The 19,854-nt window shown below is 34.8% G+C and overlaps 1 protein-coding gene across 1 annotated transcript; it reads right to left on the reverse strand.

Moving 5' to 3' along the window:
- Positions 1-6: 6 nt before the first annotated feature.
- LOC124374163 (TBC1 domain family member 20) lies at positions 7-19,296 on the reverse strand (the record flags this gene model as incomplete). Its single annotated transcript, XM_046832424.1, has 5 exons — positions 19,115-19,296; positions 16,480-16,602; positions 9,769-10,013; positions 3,588-3,781; positions 7-209 (listed from the first exon to the last, which is right to left on the reverse strand). Coding segments are annotated over exons 1-5 (862 nt in total), but the record flags the coding sequence as incomplete, so codon positions are not given.
- Positions 19,297-19,854: the final 558 nt, after the last annotated feature.

Below are 19,854 nucleotides of genomic sequence, written 5' to 3' on the forward strand. Positions count from 1 at the left end.
GCAGGCAGTGGACACTAGCCATGTCACAATCTGTCCGGAACACTTCGTCTTGCCGATGCACCACGATTGTGGCTACCAAGTAAAGGGGAAGTAGAGCAGGAGAAGCTATGAAGTAGTCATACAGTCTCACCACGTCTCGATACCGGTTCAAACTGTGGCCATACCACGTGAGGAACCATGGAAGGCAGAACATCGTTCCCACTCCAGACCTAATACACCACACGCTGTTATTTTTAAATTGTTCCAACAGTTTCCTTCGCATACATGAATAAGGTAAACACATATTATACTATATATATGTACATGTAATATTATGTATGTATATTATGTAATATATTATACACATATTATACTAATGTGATATGTGTATAATATATATATAATATATATATATATATATATATATATATATATATATATATATAATATATAATTATAATTTATTAGTTTTTTGTTAAAACACTTATAATGATCGTTCTCTAAAATTTTTTAAGAGACTGAGTTAAACACTCACTTATATTATAGGTCTATGGTTAGTCTGGTAGACTTTTCTGCTGTCTCTGCCACAAGCCAAACCCTTGTGAGCTTTGTCCGTAAGTATAAGTTTGTGTATTAAAATAGTTTTTAAGCTGAGTACTTGTTAACAGTAAAATTTATATTTGAACGTATAGATCACAAAATATTTAATTTTTACCTATTTGTTTTAACCCATTTAAGCTCAATTTGTGTCTACGTCTTTACACAGCACTGACCACTAGCATAACCGAGTTAGTAGTATATTCAGGGGTATTCCTCAACCCAAATTCTTGAAGAAAACAATATTTTAAGAGTACTAAAAAGTCAATAGGCTACCAATGAATCAGCTTTCAAAGTTTTAATAGGGCACTATAAATATTACTTATAAATACTAATTAACAGACAACTATTTAGTTTTTTCATAGATAACTTGATCTCAAATAATCCAACCAATCGGGACCTGACCTCTTGGAAGTCGATTTAAATTATCGGGCTTCCGCTATAGTAGTTATAACTCAAGCTCATTGCAATGCTGCCACACAACTTTAAAAAAAGATTCACATCCATTGTGTTGTGCTCAATAGCATAATTGTGATTTGCCTTTGATTGTGCTAACTAGTAAAATCAATGTTACTACCTGAAGTATTATATAATCAACACACTCCATTTCCACTATTTTTTAAGACGAATCTAAGATTTCTCTTATCAAGCTATTACTATTAGACCTTCGTTTTATGTTTTTATTTTACTGCTGTAGATAAGCTAAGTCATGGCTGTGTTTTAAACAATGTTTTGTTTAACCCTCTCCCCCGCTCGCAATTGTTTCCAGGTGCTCACGGTGCTTCTAACCTCAATTAATTCGCTCTGCTGGTCGCTGCGCTCGGTTCAAAATACGCGGCGCCTCAACTTACATACGTTTCTGTCATTGTAATAATTAACTATAATTATATATTAATTATTTTACTATATATTGGTTCAATGAAGTTGATTGTACGAGACCAGGGAGGGGGCACACGGACAGCTGGGCGCCGGGTTGTTTGTTGCGCAGTTACTTGGTGAAGGTCACCAAGCCACCACCACTACCACTACCTTGGTCTGGCTCGCCTCGCGTGTCACTGCCCCTGCCACTGTGATCACTCCGAACTACATCCTCAATGCCACCAACCACTTCACAAAGCTCTGGTACATCACTACACTCACTTTAATCATCGCAATCACTACTAATAACGAGATCGATTTCACTGTCACAAAGTGTACGACTACAACCCGCCATTGTTTCCGCACAACTAATATAAATAGCAAAATAATGGAATAAATCTACTGTAAAAGTAAAGTAAATTGGTCTCCTGATAGCAAACAACCCGTAGTAGTACAAACTATTGCTACTCGAGAGCAGCACTTATCGGCTCTAGTAGATAAAGCAGTGCATGCCGATCTGTTGCCGTTTAGGCTGCAGTGGCTATGTGGTACCGATTCATGCCTTGCGAGCGGGAGAGGGTTAAGGAATAATACTAAATGAAGGAAGCCCTTCTGACAACGGTCATTCATGACAAACTTTTAGAATATCTGGATCTAATCTAATTTTTGAAGAGAAAATTAACTACAGGTAATACATTTTAAGAAGCTCCAGTCACCTTTGGACTATTTTCATGTGAGATGCTCTAATCAGTTGTCTGTGGTTGGTTTGTTGTGAGCAGGCATATTATAACCTGTGTTCTATAGTTCAGTTTAAAATAATTTGTACAAATATTATTAAGTATATGTTTTAGAGATACTATGCATGGAGTTCACACATAACATGTTTGTTGTGATTTCCTGCTTCTGCGTGTCATAACCACACTTGTACAACTTGTTTATGATTGGTATGATTATGTAGGCTGAGCAATATGTTTGGTTAGTTATCCAATAAAGGAAGAGAGCAGATGGCAAATCTCAAAATGTTCTGTATTATTTTCAGTTTCATATAACGATGGCTAAAGTTCTAAAACCACCTTATGTCACCTTCACCTTAGAAATGTTGGGCTATAATTATTCAAATCAATAAATTGTTAATACTACAATACATATAGCAAATTCTTCTGTTATATCTGTGGCTGAACATGCAATTTTGAAGTCTCTGGATGTGCACGAGCACTTCTGGATGGAGTGAATTATATTTCCAAAACCAGGATGGAGCGAATTATATTTCCAACACCAATGTTGAGTTTGTCATGTTATGATAAAGAAAATATGTCAAAAGTGTATATTTATGGCCACTGTAATTTACTCTGGTCTTAGTATTTTTTGTGCCATAGTTGATTTTGCCTTGTTTTCTCCGCCCAAGAAAATAAACATACATACAAAGGTCCGAGAAGCTTACTTCTGTAAAAAGACAACTAAGATGGGGTTTTATAACGGTCCTTAAATTTATAGTAAAAGGTTGATAGTAACTTTGTCTTTGATATTTGCATTACAGTACTTACTTAGATTAAAACATTAAACCAATATTTAACACTTTTATTATTTTGTGAGGCCTTTCGATATCAAAAATGAAGAAGATATCTTTGATATCAAAAGGCCTCACAAAATAATAAAAGTGTTAAATATTGGTTTAATGTTTTTAATCTAAGTAAGTTATCAGTACCAATATAAGCTCCATCTACAACATTACAGTACTTACATGAATCTGCCATGATACTGGTGTACAAGAGTATTACCACAAGAGTTCGTAGTACTGGTGTACTATGAAATTGATAGCAAAAGGTTGGTAGTTTATCCAAGGAATAAGTTATGAGGGTTACAACCTTCCTTGAGGTCTCATAGGGGGGGCCCAAAAATAACAATTAAAGAAAGTTTTTTTTTATATGAACTGAAATTGGTCAAAACCTTTCAAGGAATATTTTGTGACACTGCACAAAGAATCGGAAAAGGTCTGATGTGAGTTTTTTTATGCCATCTATTGTTACTAAGTTTTTCAATAAACAAAGAAGTTTTTTCTCGATTGTAAGATATCAAGACCAACAAATAAATATACTTCTTTTGAACACACATATTCACTGTAGCAGTACTAGGAATAAGAAGAAAGAACAGACCTGTCCAGGAACTCACAGAGGGCAGGGTGAAGTCGATGTATCAGCGGGAAGATGTAGTTGAGCAGGTACGAGGTTTTGTCCATGGTTGGCTCCATACACTCCTTAAGGTGGTCTGTGGATAATCTCTCCATGATCTGGAATGCCACATCCTCCCCCACCACCAGCAAGAATGTGACAGCCACATCATGGTAACCCTATGGACAAGTTTGTCTCTCTGAGTTTAGTGGAGCCATTTCACTCATTCCAACATTAACACATTAGTCAACATACAATTTTCGTTTCTAAATTCCTTTCATACTATAGTACGAGATATACCAATGCAAGCCTTGGGCTGTGGAAAAGTAACTGTTATTTGATGCACTTAGGCCTGAGATATATTTGTTCAGACACTATCTTTGCAGTATCGAAGATAAGTGTCTTGCGTAACACTAGCATTAAAACTGAGATATTTTAACATTATTAATAAATAATAAAGCCAAATGACCAGGCTTGCAATATGTCTTGTATTATAAGATAGTAATTCAGGCAAATTCACAAACAAAAAGAGAATAAAATATTCCTTTCTAAATTCAATTTACTGAATTCTACTTTTAGGTATTTATTGACTAACTGAAGCAAGATTCAGTTACAGTAAAAATCTATTGATTGATTAAACACAGTTTTAATCATAAATATTTCCATTCAATAAGTTTAGTAATACATTAATAAAAAATAAATTCGTGGTAAATCCAGAAAGTATTTTTAGAACCACCATGTACATTTTACTGGTGAAATAAGAAATGCATATTCGAAAAATAATTCATTTCCAAAGAATCCCAATTCTTTATATTTTTTTTTATTTATTTATTTTATTGCACATATTCATAGAGAACAGAGCAAAGGTCACTTGTGTTAGTGTTACAATTTGTGTTCAATTCAGTGTCTGTTATTACAAGATGCTGGTTCTCCATTGGGTGAACTCTTGTACGGTGTAGTGTGGACATTCCAGAAGCCAGCATTTTAAAGGAAGATTTGGAAGTTCTTCTCTGGAAGCTTTCCTCAAGGATTCGGGCAGTTTGTTGAAAAACAGCGCTCCTCTGTACGACGGTTTTTTTCTCAAACAAGCTCAGATGGTGCTGATTGAGGAGGAAGTTGCTCCTGTTTCTGGTGCTGTAGGGATGGTTGTCACCAGTTCTTGCTTGGCCTGTTCTTATTGCAAAGAGGATTGTTTCTTGGATGTAGATGTTTACCACAGTCAAGATTCCCAACTCCCTGAAGGCAGCTCGACACGAGTCTAGTGGTCCTAGTTCTTTTAGAATCCTAATAGCACTTTTTTGGATAATAAGTACCCGTTGAAGGTTTGCGATTGTCGTGCTTCCCCAGACGATCAGACCATATCTCAGGTGAGATTCTAACAGGGAGTAGTAAGCTGTTAAAGCTACTCGGGTGCTGCTGATTTGTTTCATTCTCCGTACTGCATATAGGCTGCTGTTAAGTTTGTGACAGAGTTGGTTTATATGGGGTTCCCAAGAGAGATTTTGATCTAAGATTATTCCAAGGTATTTTCCTGTTTCTATTGTTGTTATTTCTGGGACGCCATGGAAGTTGTTTGGTCTAGCTGTGAAAATTAATTGCTGTGTCTTCGAGTCATTTAAAACCAGATCGCTGAGACAGCAGTATTGTTTTGCCTGGTTATATGCAATAAAAGAGTCTATGTCGAGTTGGTCCTTGTCCTTATTTGCTAAAATCAGAGCTGTGTCATCAGCGTACATTACTATTTTGCAGTAGTCCTTAAGATAGTCTGAGAAGTCATTAGTTACTAGAATGTACAAAACAGGTCCGAGTACGGAGCCTTGAGGTACTCCTCTGCTCACTGATAGTTGTTCGGATTTTACTTTCTTCACAGTATTGTTTTCCATATGAGTGATTTCGACTACCTGCTTCCTGTTGCTTAAATAGCTCTTGAACCAGTCTAGTTCCTTGTTAGTGACTCCCAGATACTGCAGCTTTTGTAGGATAAGTTTGTGATCCAGACAGTCGAATGCCTTACTGAAGTCCAACAATATACTTGAGGCGATCTGTCCTTTTTCCAGTTTGTCTATTATGGCTTCTATTAGTTGGGCTATTGCTGTTGAGGTGGATCTGTCTTTCACAAAGCCATGTTGTCTAGATGTAAGGAGATTATGCTGTTTGAGATGTCCCAGAAGTCTACTTCGTACTACATGTTCCAAAATTTTAGAAAATGTTGATATGAGAGAGATTGGCCTGTAACTGGTGGCTTCATTTGCTGCTCCGCTTTTATACTTTGGGTAAATTCTTGAGAGTTTCAGATCACTGGGAAATGTTCCTTGGGAGAGTGATTTATTGACAACTATTGTCAGTGGGATGATGATTTCGTGTTTGCATTGTTTAATTAGTTTGGAGGAGATCTCATCCTCACCTGTTGATGTTTTTGGTTTTAACGAGTCAATTATTGTTTCAATTTCTAGTTCATCTGTTTCAAAAAAATTTAATTTTGGAATTTGGAGCAGGTTATTTAGTTTCTATTGTAGATGTTGGTATTGGTCTATTTCCATTTTTGTTATGTGTTCTGTCAGCGGTTGTAGCAAAGAAGTTATTGAAATGGTTGGCAATGACCTTTGGAGAATCCGAGATGTCTTCGTTTATTCTCAAACATTCCAGTTGATTTTTGGTTGATTTTTCTTTTCTTTCATTATTTATAACTCTCCACATGGCTTTTGATTTGTTGTCAGACCTGTCTATATAAGTTGCACTGTTTTCGAAGTGTTTTGAGTTTTTGATCGTAAGTTTTTTTCCTTCGAGCTGTTTCTTTTTTATCATTAGGGTGACCAGTGATGAGTTCTCTGTTCAGGGCCTCCAAGTACAGCATTTTTAGAGTCTGACTTTCGCTGTCCCAAATATTTTTGGTGAAATTTCTTCTATTCTTTATTATCTTGAGAGGACACGCTATGTTCATAGCAGATTGAAGGATTCCATTGAATGCTTTGTATGCAGCTTCCGCGTCCTCAGTAAGTATGACTTGTGACCAATCTTGTGCTTGAAGATTGAGCTTCAGTTCCTGCACTGTTCGTATAGTGAATTGTCTTCTCTGTGATTGGTTCAGTGTTTGTTTTGTCATATCGGTGATGATAGTACATAGCTGTGCAGTGTGGTCCGAGAGACCTGTTTTTTGCACTCTAGTAGTTATTAGTGTTTCTCCGGTGTTTGTACAGACAAAATCTATAGAGGTCCGACTATGACTAGTTATTCTGGTTGGAGGTAGTTGAAGCCTTCTCAAGCCGTAGCTAAGGAGCATTTCATCCAGAGTTCTTTTGTCGCAACTGTCAACCAGGTTGTCAACATTTACATCTCCCATCACCAGTATCGGGTCATTTATGTTTACGATTTTGTCTAGTTCCGATGATAAAAAAGTTTATTGCGTTTTCCAAGTTGCTGCAAGGTGGCTTGTATACGCTTAGTAGGTGAAGAAATTTTTGTTTAAGCTCAATTTTCAGAAGAATACTTTCGCATATAAGTTCTGATGTAGTTCTTGATATAGATGTTACTGCTATTTTGTTTTCCAGTTTTAAGTTCGCATTTATTTTGATTCTGTGTGGACCTTATTGTTGATTCAACTATGACCTTGTGTCCTTCATCTTGAGTTTCTCTAAAAAAAGATTGCTGGTTTGATGTATGTTGCCTGGATTGTGAGGGTGCCTGTGTGGGCGATATCACAAGAGCAGAGTTAGTGTCGGTCTTTGGGACAGTATAGTTTTCTCTCCTTGCTTTTACTAAGGGTAAGTGTTCTACCGTAGGTTGGGGTAATACTGAAGTGTCTACTGCTTTTGTGTTCTCTTGGTGTTCTGTACAGTCAACATCCACAGAAAGGAGAGGACATAAATTTAAAGCCTCATTAAAGTTTGTGTTGAAGAACTCTTCTAACGTTTCATTCTCTCCTAGCTGTTTAGCCGTGATTGGTGGGCATTTGCTGACTTTGAAAGTGTGGAGCTTTGGCTCTGTCTTCGAGCCACCTTTGCCTGCAGCCAAATACCTAGCATTTTGGAGGGAGACACTGAAGAAGTTTTTTCCCCTGCATTCTCTAAGCCTTTTGTTTCTAGTTGAGATGTTTACACTATTGGTTTTTGTGTTATTGCAGAGATTTTCAATTTTGGGAGGTGGTGGTGTAGCTTTTTGTAGTGGTTCTTCCAGAGTTTCCTCTTGTGCCTGGATAACTCCATATTTGTGAATTTTGTTCACTGAAGCTCATAAGTTTGTTTTCCATTTGCTCCTGCCTTACTTTCAACTGTGCAATTTCTAGCAAGAGAGATGAGTTCGTTGGTGGAAGCGCATAATTAGTTGGTGTTTGAGTTTCTATTTCTCTGGTTTCAGAAAGGACTGTTTCCCTAGCGGTAGTAAGCCTTTTGTTCATCTGTATATTTTTAATTTCCAATGATTTGATTCTATTTATGTGATTAGTTATAAGCTGTTCCTCTTCAATAGCGTGGTCTTGATAGATTTGTTGGGATTTTGCTTTTTTCTTGCTTTTTCCTTGTTAAGTTGAGCCTGTGTTTCATCCATTTTTGTTAGCAAGTCTTCAATTTTTCTCAAATAATTACATTCCTGTTCTTTTATCTCTTCTATCTGAGCATCTCTGCTATCTAACTTGCTCTTTAATATGGTGATCTGTCCTTTTAAACTTTTGTTTTCTTCTAGAAGTGCAGCGCCTATTGTAGCAGCCATTTTAAGCCTGTCCTCATTGTTAGTAGGATCGTTCTCTAATAGACTGTTTTCTAATTCCGTGATTGTTAAGCTGTTGTTTTTTGTGAGAGGGGAGTGGGAAGACTTGGAATCAACACCTCGGGCTGAATGTTCTGGGTTAGAAGTAAAATACTCTTCATTAACAGTATTTTGTTTGACTCTTACTGTGGTCTTGCTTGGTTGCTTAGATGCCATACATCCAGGACAAAGCCAGCTTGAGGTAGCCATTTTTGTAAGTTTTTTTTCATCCAAATTGACGCATATTATTTTTTGTAGATGAGTTCCACCCAATTTGTAAGTACTTGTCATAGCACGGCACAAGCTTATTTACTCCTACACCATAAAACATTGCTGCCTGTAATTTCACTCTTGTAACTTGAATTTATAATCTTGTTATTTTCATTTTAATCTCTTGGCAGCAATATCAGATTTCAGGTACAATAAAAACAAGTAATCGTTAGAGGCAAAGGACTGTATTGAGGTTGGTTGAATTCTTACTGACCAAAATTCTCTAAATTTGTTTTGTACTATGAGGGTGCAAATTGTCCATTGTCATAGATCAAAACAATTTAGATGAGCAATACATTGTGCTTGGTCTGTTTTCTAATGTAATCCATCAAAACAGTTTTCTAAGCATCATACAGTATGCATTTGCACTGACCGTTTTCGCCTCATGATAAACAGCTTAGTATAACAATATGACATATTCCCAAACCACAGTGTTCATAATTTACAATTTGTAAAGATTCACTTGCCTTTTTCTTTTATGGCAACGACGTGTGCCTCCATTCCATAAATTGATCGATCTGATCCAGGTGTGTTGTATCGTCTCAGGTTACTATAGTTTACCCAGGCACATCTTTTGTGCTTCTCTGTGTTTTGGTGGTCAACATCTATGAATTCCCAATCCTCTATGAGTAATTTTATGAAAAAAAAATTGGAATTTGTGAAAATTCAACAAAAAGAGCAGAAATTGTAAACTTTCATTTTTTTCTAATTTTTTCATTGTGAAGAAGCTTATCTTTATTAAAAAAAAGAAGCCAACTATACTTTGTCACCATGCACATTTTCGTATTCATCCTAGAAGTGCCTCACTCAATTATTTATAACTCACAGATCTGTTGATTTTCTGCTGGTTTAAAATTCCTCACATTGAGAAAAACAACATACACAGCTGATAACATGTTACAGCTAATAAAATTTCACACGTAGAAGGATTTTTAATTAACTTAGTCATTACAAACAAGCATCATGAAATGAAGTGCACCACTTAGCTACTTCTAATGAGTCAGATTTTACATGTCATTACACATATGCATTGCTACGAATGCAATGCAGCCATGACTAAAAACAAACGGAGCGTATTTTCTGAACGTACCTCGTATTTTGCAAGAAAACGTAATTTTTCTAAGAATTACATTTTTTAGTTGTGCATTACAGTTACCTGGTAATAGCGTAAATGCGGGTACTTGGTGATGACTCGTAATATGAGAATAGTCAACTGGTCTTGTAATGCCACACGCCGACTGTACGGTATACCAGGTGGGAACCGTTTGAGGGACCGGTTCACATCCAAAACCACCTGCTGGTACTCGGGATGGGCCAGAAGACTGGCATGGTCAGGTGGAGGCTCCGCATCTCCTGGGTCAAGTGATAACAGTCGCGGCCAGATCCTTCTCCGCAACTCATCTACAAATATCACACATTTAATACTCAGTAAGTGTTGTAAGATTTTAACACTTCACGGAAACATGGAATAGAAAAACCTTAAAAATAACTGAACAGAGAGTTAATGTTTAAGGCAAGAATAATTTAATCATTATTCATTGTCCATACATTTTCATTAGCCGCTACCAGTGGCTCTGCATACATTTCCCCATAATGACACAGCATTTCGAGCAGTTCTTATTATATACAATTATATATATATATATATATATATATATATATATATATATATATATAATTATATATATATATATATATATTAAAGTATTATATATAATAAGAACTGTAAAGCAAAATACAATTTTTTTTAAGTTGAGATAAATCACAGTGGTTCGAAAGATGTGGTCAGGTAGTTTAGTCCTCCAGTTCAGGAATTCCTTTATTGTATAAAAAGGCTGGTCAAGAAGCCAGTCGATCAGTTTTCATCGGAGTTGTTGCTGTTCCGTGGTGTTCTTGAACTCTTGTGGCAGGATGTTAAGAAATTTTGCTCCAGCATAGGTGGGTTGTTTTTCGTAGAGTCAGACAATGGGTGGGAAGTATGTAGTCGTGTGCGGATCTTGTGTTGAGGGTGTGAACGTCATTTTCCTCTTGTCAGATGTTGTTGACTTGCATATGCAAACTACTTCTAAGATGTACAGGGCTACTGAGGTTAGTATTCTTAGCTGTTTAAAAGCACCTCTACACGATTCTAGAGGTCCTGTTCCCATTAGTATACGGATTGCTTTTTTCTGAAGCACTAGTACCCTTTAGGTGTTAAAATTTAGAGGAGTTGACCCAGACAGTTATTGCGTACCTCAGGTGACTCTCGAAAAGAGCATAGTATGCACATTTTGCTATTTCTGGGCTAGCAACTTGTTTTAAGCGCCTTAGGACATATAAAACTGTGCTAAGTTTCCCACATAGTTGATTGATATGGGTCACTCCAAGAAAGAGATTCGTCGATTAATATTCCAAGGTACTTTATGTTGTCCATTCTTTCAGCATCCGGTAATTCCAGTACTTCTTCTTTCTTCCTTCCCATTATTAGTTGCTGAGTCTTTGTTTGATTCAATACCAGGTCGTTTGCTTGACAGTATTCTATTGCCATATTCATGGCGATGTATGTGTCTATTTCCAAGGTCGAAGGTTGTTTATTTTGTAGCAGGAGTGTAGTGTCATCTGCATACATGTGCATGAAGCAATACCTTTTTAAGTAATCAGGAAAGTCACTCACAAAGATAATGTAAAGGATAGGGCCTAGGACTGATCCTTGCGGAACACCTCTGTCAACAGGCAAAGGTCTGGAGGTAGTTGTTTTTTTCTTTCCTTGGTCTGTACTTTTTATTTCTACTGACTGAGTTCTCCCTGATAAGTAGCTCCGAAACCAATCTGCAGTTTTTCCTGTGGTCCCTCGGCTTTCTAGTTTTTTGAGAAGTTTGTCATGACTAAGGCAATCAAACGCTTTAGTGAAATCTAGAAAGATAGCAGTTGTTGTGTCGCCCTTATCTAGTGCTCTTATTAGATACTCAACGATTCTAACCAGGGCAGTTGATGTTGATTTACCTTCTATAAAGCCGTGTTGATTATCAGGGAACAGGTTATGTTTTTTTTAAAAAATCTAACAGTCTAGACAGTACAATTTTCTCTATGATTTTTGAAATTGAAGGAAGTAGAGAGATTGGGCGGTAGTTAGTGACCTGGGTTGGGTCTCCTTTTTTAGTTTCGGATAGACTTTTGCCAGTTTTTTTAGTTTTGATGGAAAAATTCCTTCTGCAAATGAGTTGTTGATTATAGTAGTTAGGGGGTTTAATAGGGGCTTACTGCAAGTTTTTAAAAATCTTGTGAAAATGTTATCAAAGCCAGCTGAGTTTTTCGTTTTCAATGTTCTTATAGTCATCTTCACTTCCTTTTGAGATGTTGGCCAAAGAATAAGAGAGTCATTTACTTGAAGTCTGTAATCTGGAGTAACAGGATTCCCATAGTAGACAGCTTGTGCTAGTGTTTCGTTGGCAATGTTTACAAAGTATTCATTTAGGTGTGTTGCTACATTCAGGGGAGCCGATATTAGTGTGTTATTAGATTTAAGATGTATTGTTTCATTGGTGTTGTTGTTTTTACATCGTTCTATATTAATAACACTCCATATTGCTTTACTTTTATTTTCAGACTTATTTATGAACTCAGATGTCATAAGTTTTCTTTGGGCCTTGAGGCGAAGGTCATAGATTTTCTTCTTCTCTGTTGCTCTAGCTTTGTTTTCTTCTGTCCCAGTCAGTAGATATTCCTCTTGAGCCGCTAGATATTGGTTGCACTTTTCTATCGTTTCTTGGTCATTCTTAATAGGTTGTCTTTTTTTTTCGACTTTTTGCGAGTACGGATGTAAGGGCATGCTATATCCATATGGTATGTCTAAGTATTCAGAAACTTGTTATAGGATTCCTCCGCTGATCTGGTATTATAATTATGAGCATGACATTCTTGTATTCTCTAGTGTGTGGCCTGGTGGTTGATGTTATTAGTCTGTCCATTGTAACATTTCATTTATCTAATTTAAACATCAGGAACAGACTCTTCTTATCTCTACCATGTTGTCATACCACCGCTCATGCCTCTTCGCCTCACCGTTGGGTGATGATATCTTGCAACTTATTAATCAATATTGGGCCACATATTGATATTTTTTTACAATTCATTAAAAACATTACTACACATTACATTATTTTAAATAAAAATGTTTAGAGGCTCTAAATTTCTAATCATCCTATATTTAGTTTTCTCGTATAGTGTTTATTTGTTCACATTAAAATTATTATACTGTGTAATTAATTAATATTTATTTATTGTGATAGTATATACTGTTGTTTATTTTTATGACAGCTTGTTATTAATTTATTTATTGCTACACTAGCTGACCCAGCGAACTTTGTTCCGCCTTAAAGGCAATATCACATGATCACATTTTGTACTTTTTTAAATTAGGATAATTGTAAATAAAAAAATATAATTATTCAATGATTCTTTATTTGCCATTTATTGTAGCACCTTGTGATAAACCATTTTTTGTTCTTTTTTTATTAGTGCGCGAAAAAAATAACGCGGAAGGTCTTCCGACCTGTGAACACGCCACATATAATGGACCATGGGAAAAACATGGATGTTCGAGATTAAGACCACAAACTTTTAACGATTGGCCTTGTGACTTATTTACAGTCATGGCGAATGCAAGACGGATCAGAAATTGAAGTCGTTTAAATTGAAATCGCATGTCGGTTGGGATCATCGGGATACTCGGAATGACAACTTCCTCACCTTTGAATTTTCCTTTGAGTATTGTGGCGTAAATAAAATTGTTTATCAATTTACTTACCACCAAATGTGTTCCGTTGCACAGTTTTGGCTGGTTTAAGTTTTTAAGCATGATTACAACAACCAAACTTTAGTTGTAAATTGTGCTGTGGTAAGCCAGGTACATCCAAGGAGTTTAAAAATTCAATTGGATAGTTGGTGGCATCACCTTCATTTGCTACACAGTCAATAGATTTGATAGAATGCAGTGTACCAATGATCTCATTCTGAATTATGTAGTTTAAGTCATCTACATCTTTATTCTTAGCTACCAAAATTGCTCGCTCACTCAACCATTCATTATTTTTGAGGTTAGTAATGATGTTTGGGAATACTTTGTTAATGAGTTCGTCTTTCGATGAGACAAAGTTATAGAAATTCGGAAGGAGGAAATGAAAATCAATCCGCTCGATTCGTCGACAGGTACTCGACGATTACCGATAGTCAGCAATTGCTCAGAGAAATCTTCAGCAGGTGTATCGTTCAACAATGCAACTCTCATGTTTGTTGTCAGCTGAAGTTTCTTAACATAGAATTCGATGATTTGAGGCAAGCGTTTATCTCGTCGGCAGCAGTCGATCTGGGAATTACTGGCAATGTTTGGCGGAAATCGCCAGGCAGTAAAATCATTGAGCCTCCAAAACATCTCGAGCCATTACGTAGATCTTGCAATGTTCGGTAGAGTGCTTCCAATGCACGTTTATGCGCGATTGTGCATTCGTCTCAGATGATGATCTTCGATTCTGATAAAACTTTGGCCATAGCGGAGTGCCATATTGCATGTTGGTTTTTCAATATATTCCAGATTTAACGGCAACTTTAATGCAGAATGTGTCGTACGACATCCTTTTAGTAATGTGGCTGCTATTCCAGAAGAAGCAGTGGCTAAAATTACTGACATGAGGAATGTCTTACCAGTTCCACCAGGGGCATCCAGGAAATAGAAACCACCATTTCCATCATCAGTTGCCTTCATTAATGTATCATAAACTTCCATTTGTTGGGGATTCATCACGGGTACATTCGTTTGAACTTCTAAATCTAATTCCTGGTGATCATATTTACGTTTTCCGTTCCAATTCTCGATTAAATGCGTCATTCGTTTCACAATTTGGCACTGGCATTCCTAACCTGACTAATAAACTACCGCATATGAGATAGCACATGTCTTCAATCAAAAGCAAGGCCCTATTATGTATCTCCTAATTCATTTCATGATTGGGATTTCTTGAATTGACACGAATTTGATGTAAAATATCTTCTGCCATATTATCCTTGTATTTGTGCCATAGGTTTAGATGGGTTCGATGGAAAGCATGTCGAAATGATGATAGTAAATAATGTAATCTGACTTGGAGATGCAGAGATAATTGCTTTCAATTGTAAAAAATTAAAATTTGAATTGTATTATCTGGATAGTAAAGTCTATGTTTAACAGTGATTGCAGAAACAGTTGAAAACAAAATTTGCTGTTTCTCTTAAGCTTACTCTATGCTTTCAAACTATAAGTGTAAAGAAAATGTAAAATAGTAATTAAATGATATAAACATATGTTTCTTTTGTCGCATTATATATGTTTACAAAGAACAGCTGATTAAATTTGAAAAGGCTCTTTCACTTAATAACATATGTTTTGCTGCAATGCATTTCTTACGGGTATTTCTGTAACTTTTAGAGACCAGTGGGGCAGAATCCTGAATCGGGAACGGGATAAAAAGTATCCTATGTTCTTATCCCAGTTCTTAGCTACCTCCCTACCAATTTTCAGCCAAATCGGATCAGGCGTTCTTGACTTATAAATAGTGTAACTAACACGACTTTCTTTTATATATATAGATAATGGATCTGGTATAGTTCGTTTGCATGGTTCTTTCTTTCTATCAAGTTATTGAATATTACTTAATAAAATTTGTTTTCTTATTGCCTTTACATTACTAAAACTATTTTCATTTTATGTTCTTATGGCTAGTTGTTAAATGATTTTTGAATGTAGTTTTTTGTTTTTACTAATTGAAATCGTTATGAAGTGCATCTAATAATTTTGCTTACTAATGAAAATTAAGATAGAAGGGAACAGTTTCCCACTGCGGGCATGTTCATGTAATTTTGAACTGCTTCAATGTAACTGTTCACACTGTACTGGAGTGTGAAAATAAATTATCTAGGTTTACAATCATAGTAATAAAATTCAATGACATCTTTAAGCTGTTGATAATCTGTTAAAACTAAAAAAGAAACTTGAACAGCTGAGCATTACAGTTTGAGTATCAAACAGCAAACAATAGTTTGTGCTGACTCATTTGTTGACTCACATGTTCCACATCAATACTTGATAACAAGTGGGAAGTCTCGCATCTCTCCCCCTGTGATTGCATAACTGTCTCTAATCAATATTGTATATATGGCTTCTAACACAACATTATGTTTGGAAATTGTCTCCTTAACTTAAATATGTGGAATATTTATCATTATTGGCATTATAACCAGAACAAAATTATTAGAATTACTATTAAAAAGACAAAGGTATATTAGTAAATAATCAAAAGAAGCTATTTTAATTTTTGAACTTTAATTGGTTGTTGAAAAATCTATTTTGATAATAATTTAACGTAAGTACAAGTTACGTCATACAAAACATACAAATTTGTAGTTGTTGGGTAAAAATATTTACAAATTCTTTATAGCTGTTAAGTAAATACCCAAAACAACTATATGGAACTCTCCCTGTGTGGCCTGAGATCATTCTTTAATCTGAAAAAACACTTGAACAGTAGTTGCTTTTCTTCGGAAGTCAAAATTGTTCATGAGATACAAAAATACTGGCTCAGTGCTTACAACAAGTAGAAAATGCGTTAGAAAAGTGCATTAATGTTGATGGGGATTACTTTGTACATGCGTAATGTTTGATAAGTCTAGCACAAAAACTCTTCATATCTCTCAAAACTTGAAAGTGACTCTCATACGACATGTATAGGTTTGAAATACTTAATCACTACTAAGACATCCTTTGTATTGTTGAATTCATAAATTCACCACCCTCATTGAACCATTTAGGAAATTACAACAACAAAGAACAATAACAAATATTTATCTTTTTACTTACCACAAACTAATCCACCCTCAGACAAGGCAAATTTTCTCAGAGTTTGAAGTGGTGGGGTTGGGTTTTTAGAGAGCAAAGACTCTATTTCATGTACTTTACTCTTTAGGCTAGGAGAATCAGGAACTGGAAGAAAACAAACAATTGTCAGAAGTTGAAAATGACTGCCAATACGAAAACATTATACATATATTGTTGTCATCTAACACCATGTACAGTAAGTAATTAATTACCTTGAGGTAAGTGACATGTCAATTTGTTAAAAATACTTAACCTAAATTAAAATGTTAATAAATTAATATAAATTGTATAGATAAGACATTTAGGATAAAATTTAAACATAAAACATTGAACATTAAGCATTAATATAAAATAAAATATAACTTGTATTATAATATATAGTAATAAGATTTAAACATAACATATTAAACACTAAGCATTAAATTTAAAAATAGACAGCACACACACAAAATCCAAAACAACATGAACAAAGACATAATTTAAATAATTATTAAAAACTTATTGCTTTTCAGTCAAAAACTCATTTACATTGTAGAAACACTTTTCCAGCAAATACAGCAAATAGCCCTTCACTTTATTCTTAAAACTCTCTAAACACTTCTCAAAACACTTTTATCAATTTCTTAAAATAGTATGTTTTTATTCCCAGAAAGAATTTTAGGCAGTCACGATCCATTATTGCACAATAACTGATAATGTGTTTCAAGTTTTAGGTTATATCCTAAATAGTTCATAATTCTAGGGGGCCGAGGGGGATCGGGGTTTCTGGGTAGGATGGATTACAAGCTAAAGGAGGGCAGGCATTGGTGAAGGGAATAATTGGAGGATACCAACACTCAGTCCAAACAAAATACAAGAAATTTTAGATTCTGTTTTGGAATTAGGAAATTGTATCCTTTTAGTCCGACAGGTTTTCCTTGTGTGTGAGTTAAAATTTTTAGGCCATTGTCCTCTAGCTAAGGATACACTGTTGTTTGCTGAGGGTATATTAAATATTTGACAAGTTTTTCATTATTTTATTTAGTTTTTATTTTAATTATGTTTGAAATGTTATTACTTTAATTCTTGTGTTGGGTGGTTAGCCTCCTATCAGGCCACTTTTCTAACATCATATCAAGATTAACGAACTTTGGGTAGAGGAGTAACATGTGTCTGAGTTCAAATTTAGGTAATATCTCGAGGATGTTTTTCTATTTCTGGCAGTTCCAAGTGTGGGAAGGCACCACTGAAACCAGCACTGACGGCCAGTGGCATTTTGGTTTACGTGATCAAGCTCACGTGATCTGAGCTTGAATTTAAGTACTGTACTATCTCGAGTGTGTTTCGTTTATTTTACCAGAAGTGGGAGCGTGCTGCAGGTGAAAGCCTGCACTGATGGCCAGGGGCATTTCCAACATAATTTCAGTTATAATTTAGGCTTTCTTCCCTTTTATACAAATATATTTAACTAATATCCTGTACGTATATTTTTTTATTTTAAGTTGAAGTGTAGGTTATTGAAAACTGTGAAGTGGTTAAATTAAATAGTTACTACAAATATATTTAACTTTTTAAATATAAAAGTGTTAACATTACTATAGTACATTGTAAAATCCTAAAATGTAATTCAATTCAACATTATTGCTCCAAATTAATTCAAAGTAAGTAAGTAAGTTAAGTCTTTGTGTCACAGCGAATCGGACATGTTTATCCTTGAAAATAGAAAAAAATAAATATCTTACGTTACATTGTTTTGTTTGTAACATTTTATAAACATAGATAGATAAAAATAGTTTTTGATTTATCGTTTACATATTAAAAAATATATATTAATGAATTATTTTTTAGATCTAAAACCAGCAGAACTACATTGTTAATTGAAATACCTATTATATGCAATTTGGTTCTATAATCACGAATATAAATGATTTGATTGTGGTGATGGCCACTTATTCAAAGCAATGTCTTTTACTTTTCTAAAATTGCCTGCCATTTTTAATAATCATATGTTACTTATGTAAAATTGAAATATTACCTTACGTGTAATTATTTAAAAGTATTTACAGCTATTGATATAGATTATTTAAGTGAATTGTTCAAAATAATTAATCCTTATCAATTCATTACATCGATGGTTATGATTAAGTATTGTTTGCCAATTTCGATATAAAAAACCAGGTCCGCCAATCGTACCCTACCCTATCGATGATTACATTCTTCGATATAAAAAACTGGGTCCGCTTATTTTACCCCACCCAAAATTTATTCAAGTAAAAATGTGTTTAGAAATAAATTTAAACTTAAAATCATGTGTTTTGTTATTGACTAATGGGGCAAGAACAGATCTGTATGTGCCTTCTTGTTTCACAAGCAGTCACGTTAATCCTTAAAATAAATATGATAACTTAATATTATTGCTTTGTTGTAATTATGTTTATTAGCCTATATAGTATCTTTTAGTTTGAAAATTATATTAATACCTATTTATACATTAATTTCTAAGACTGAAAACTAGCCAAACCATATTGTTCTTTGAAACGTTTATTATACTGCAGTCGTAGTGGGCGCTTATTGTACTGCAGCTGTTTAAGCTAATAGACTAATTCACTAACCTGTATCAATAACCTATTTCACTAACCTGTATCAAAGGATAGATCAGTTGCTTCAAATTGTTTCAGACTTGAAGACTCATCCTCACTTTCACTATATTTAGAATCTTCCATCAATTTAGTCATCTTACTAGTATTACACTTTTTAAGTGCAGTGTGTTTAATTCAAAGAAACAATTATAATTTAATTGGATTATAATTAACCAAAGACAGGAATACTACAAGTCAAATTACTCTTCTGACCAAAATGTTTGAATGCAGAACTGTTGTAGGCTAAAGATGTTTTTTTTTTAACAATGCAACCACCAATAACCAAATTGTTTGAACAAAACACTTTAGTCACTACTTTAAAAAAAAACAGATATGTACACTTGATCTAATACCGATTGCTTCTCTTATATCACTACATAGTAATCATTACTTTAGTACACTTATAGCAATAATAGCGAGGAAATAATAATAATTCTAATAACACCATAACATCTGAACAGAACAGAATACCAATTTGTATCAGAGGAGTTGACAGTTAACTGAAAAAATCACACAATATCAAACACCAGCTGTTAACAATTTTTTCATGCTGATGCTGCGTACACGCTAAATCATGACGTCAAGTGGCTTTTTTTTGTGAGCTGGGAATATGATTATTATAATGAAATTGTTAATGTAGCTTCTGCTGGGTTTTTAAAAATATTGTGTACACGACGGTCTTGATTTCTTAAATGCATTACGTTTGAAGAACTAAATCTTCAAGAGTATTTGAAGCTTC

This window comes from Homalodisca vitripennis, unplaced genomic scaffold (assembly GCF_021130785.1).
Source record: "Homalodisca vitripennis isolate AUS2020 unplaced genomic scaffold, UT_GWSS_2.1 ScUCBcl_7399;HRSCAF=15079, whole genome shotgun sequence".
Taxonomy (NCBI): domain Eukaryota; kingdom Metazoa; phylum Arthropoda; class Insecta; order Hemiptera; family Cicadellidae; genus Homalodisca; species Homalodisca vitripennis.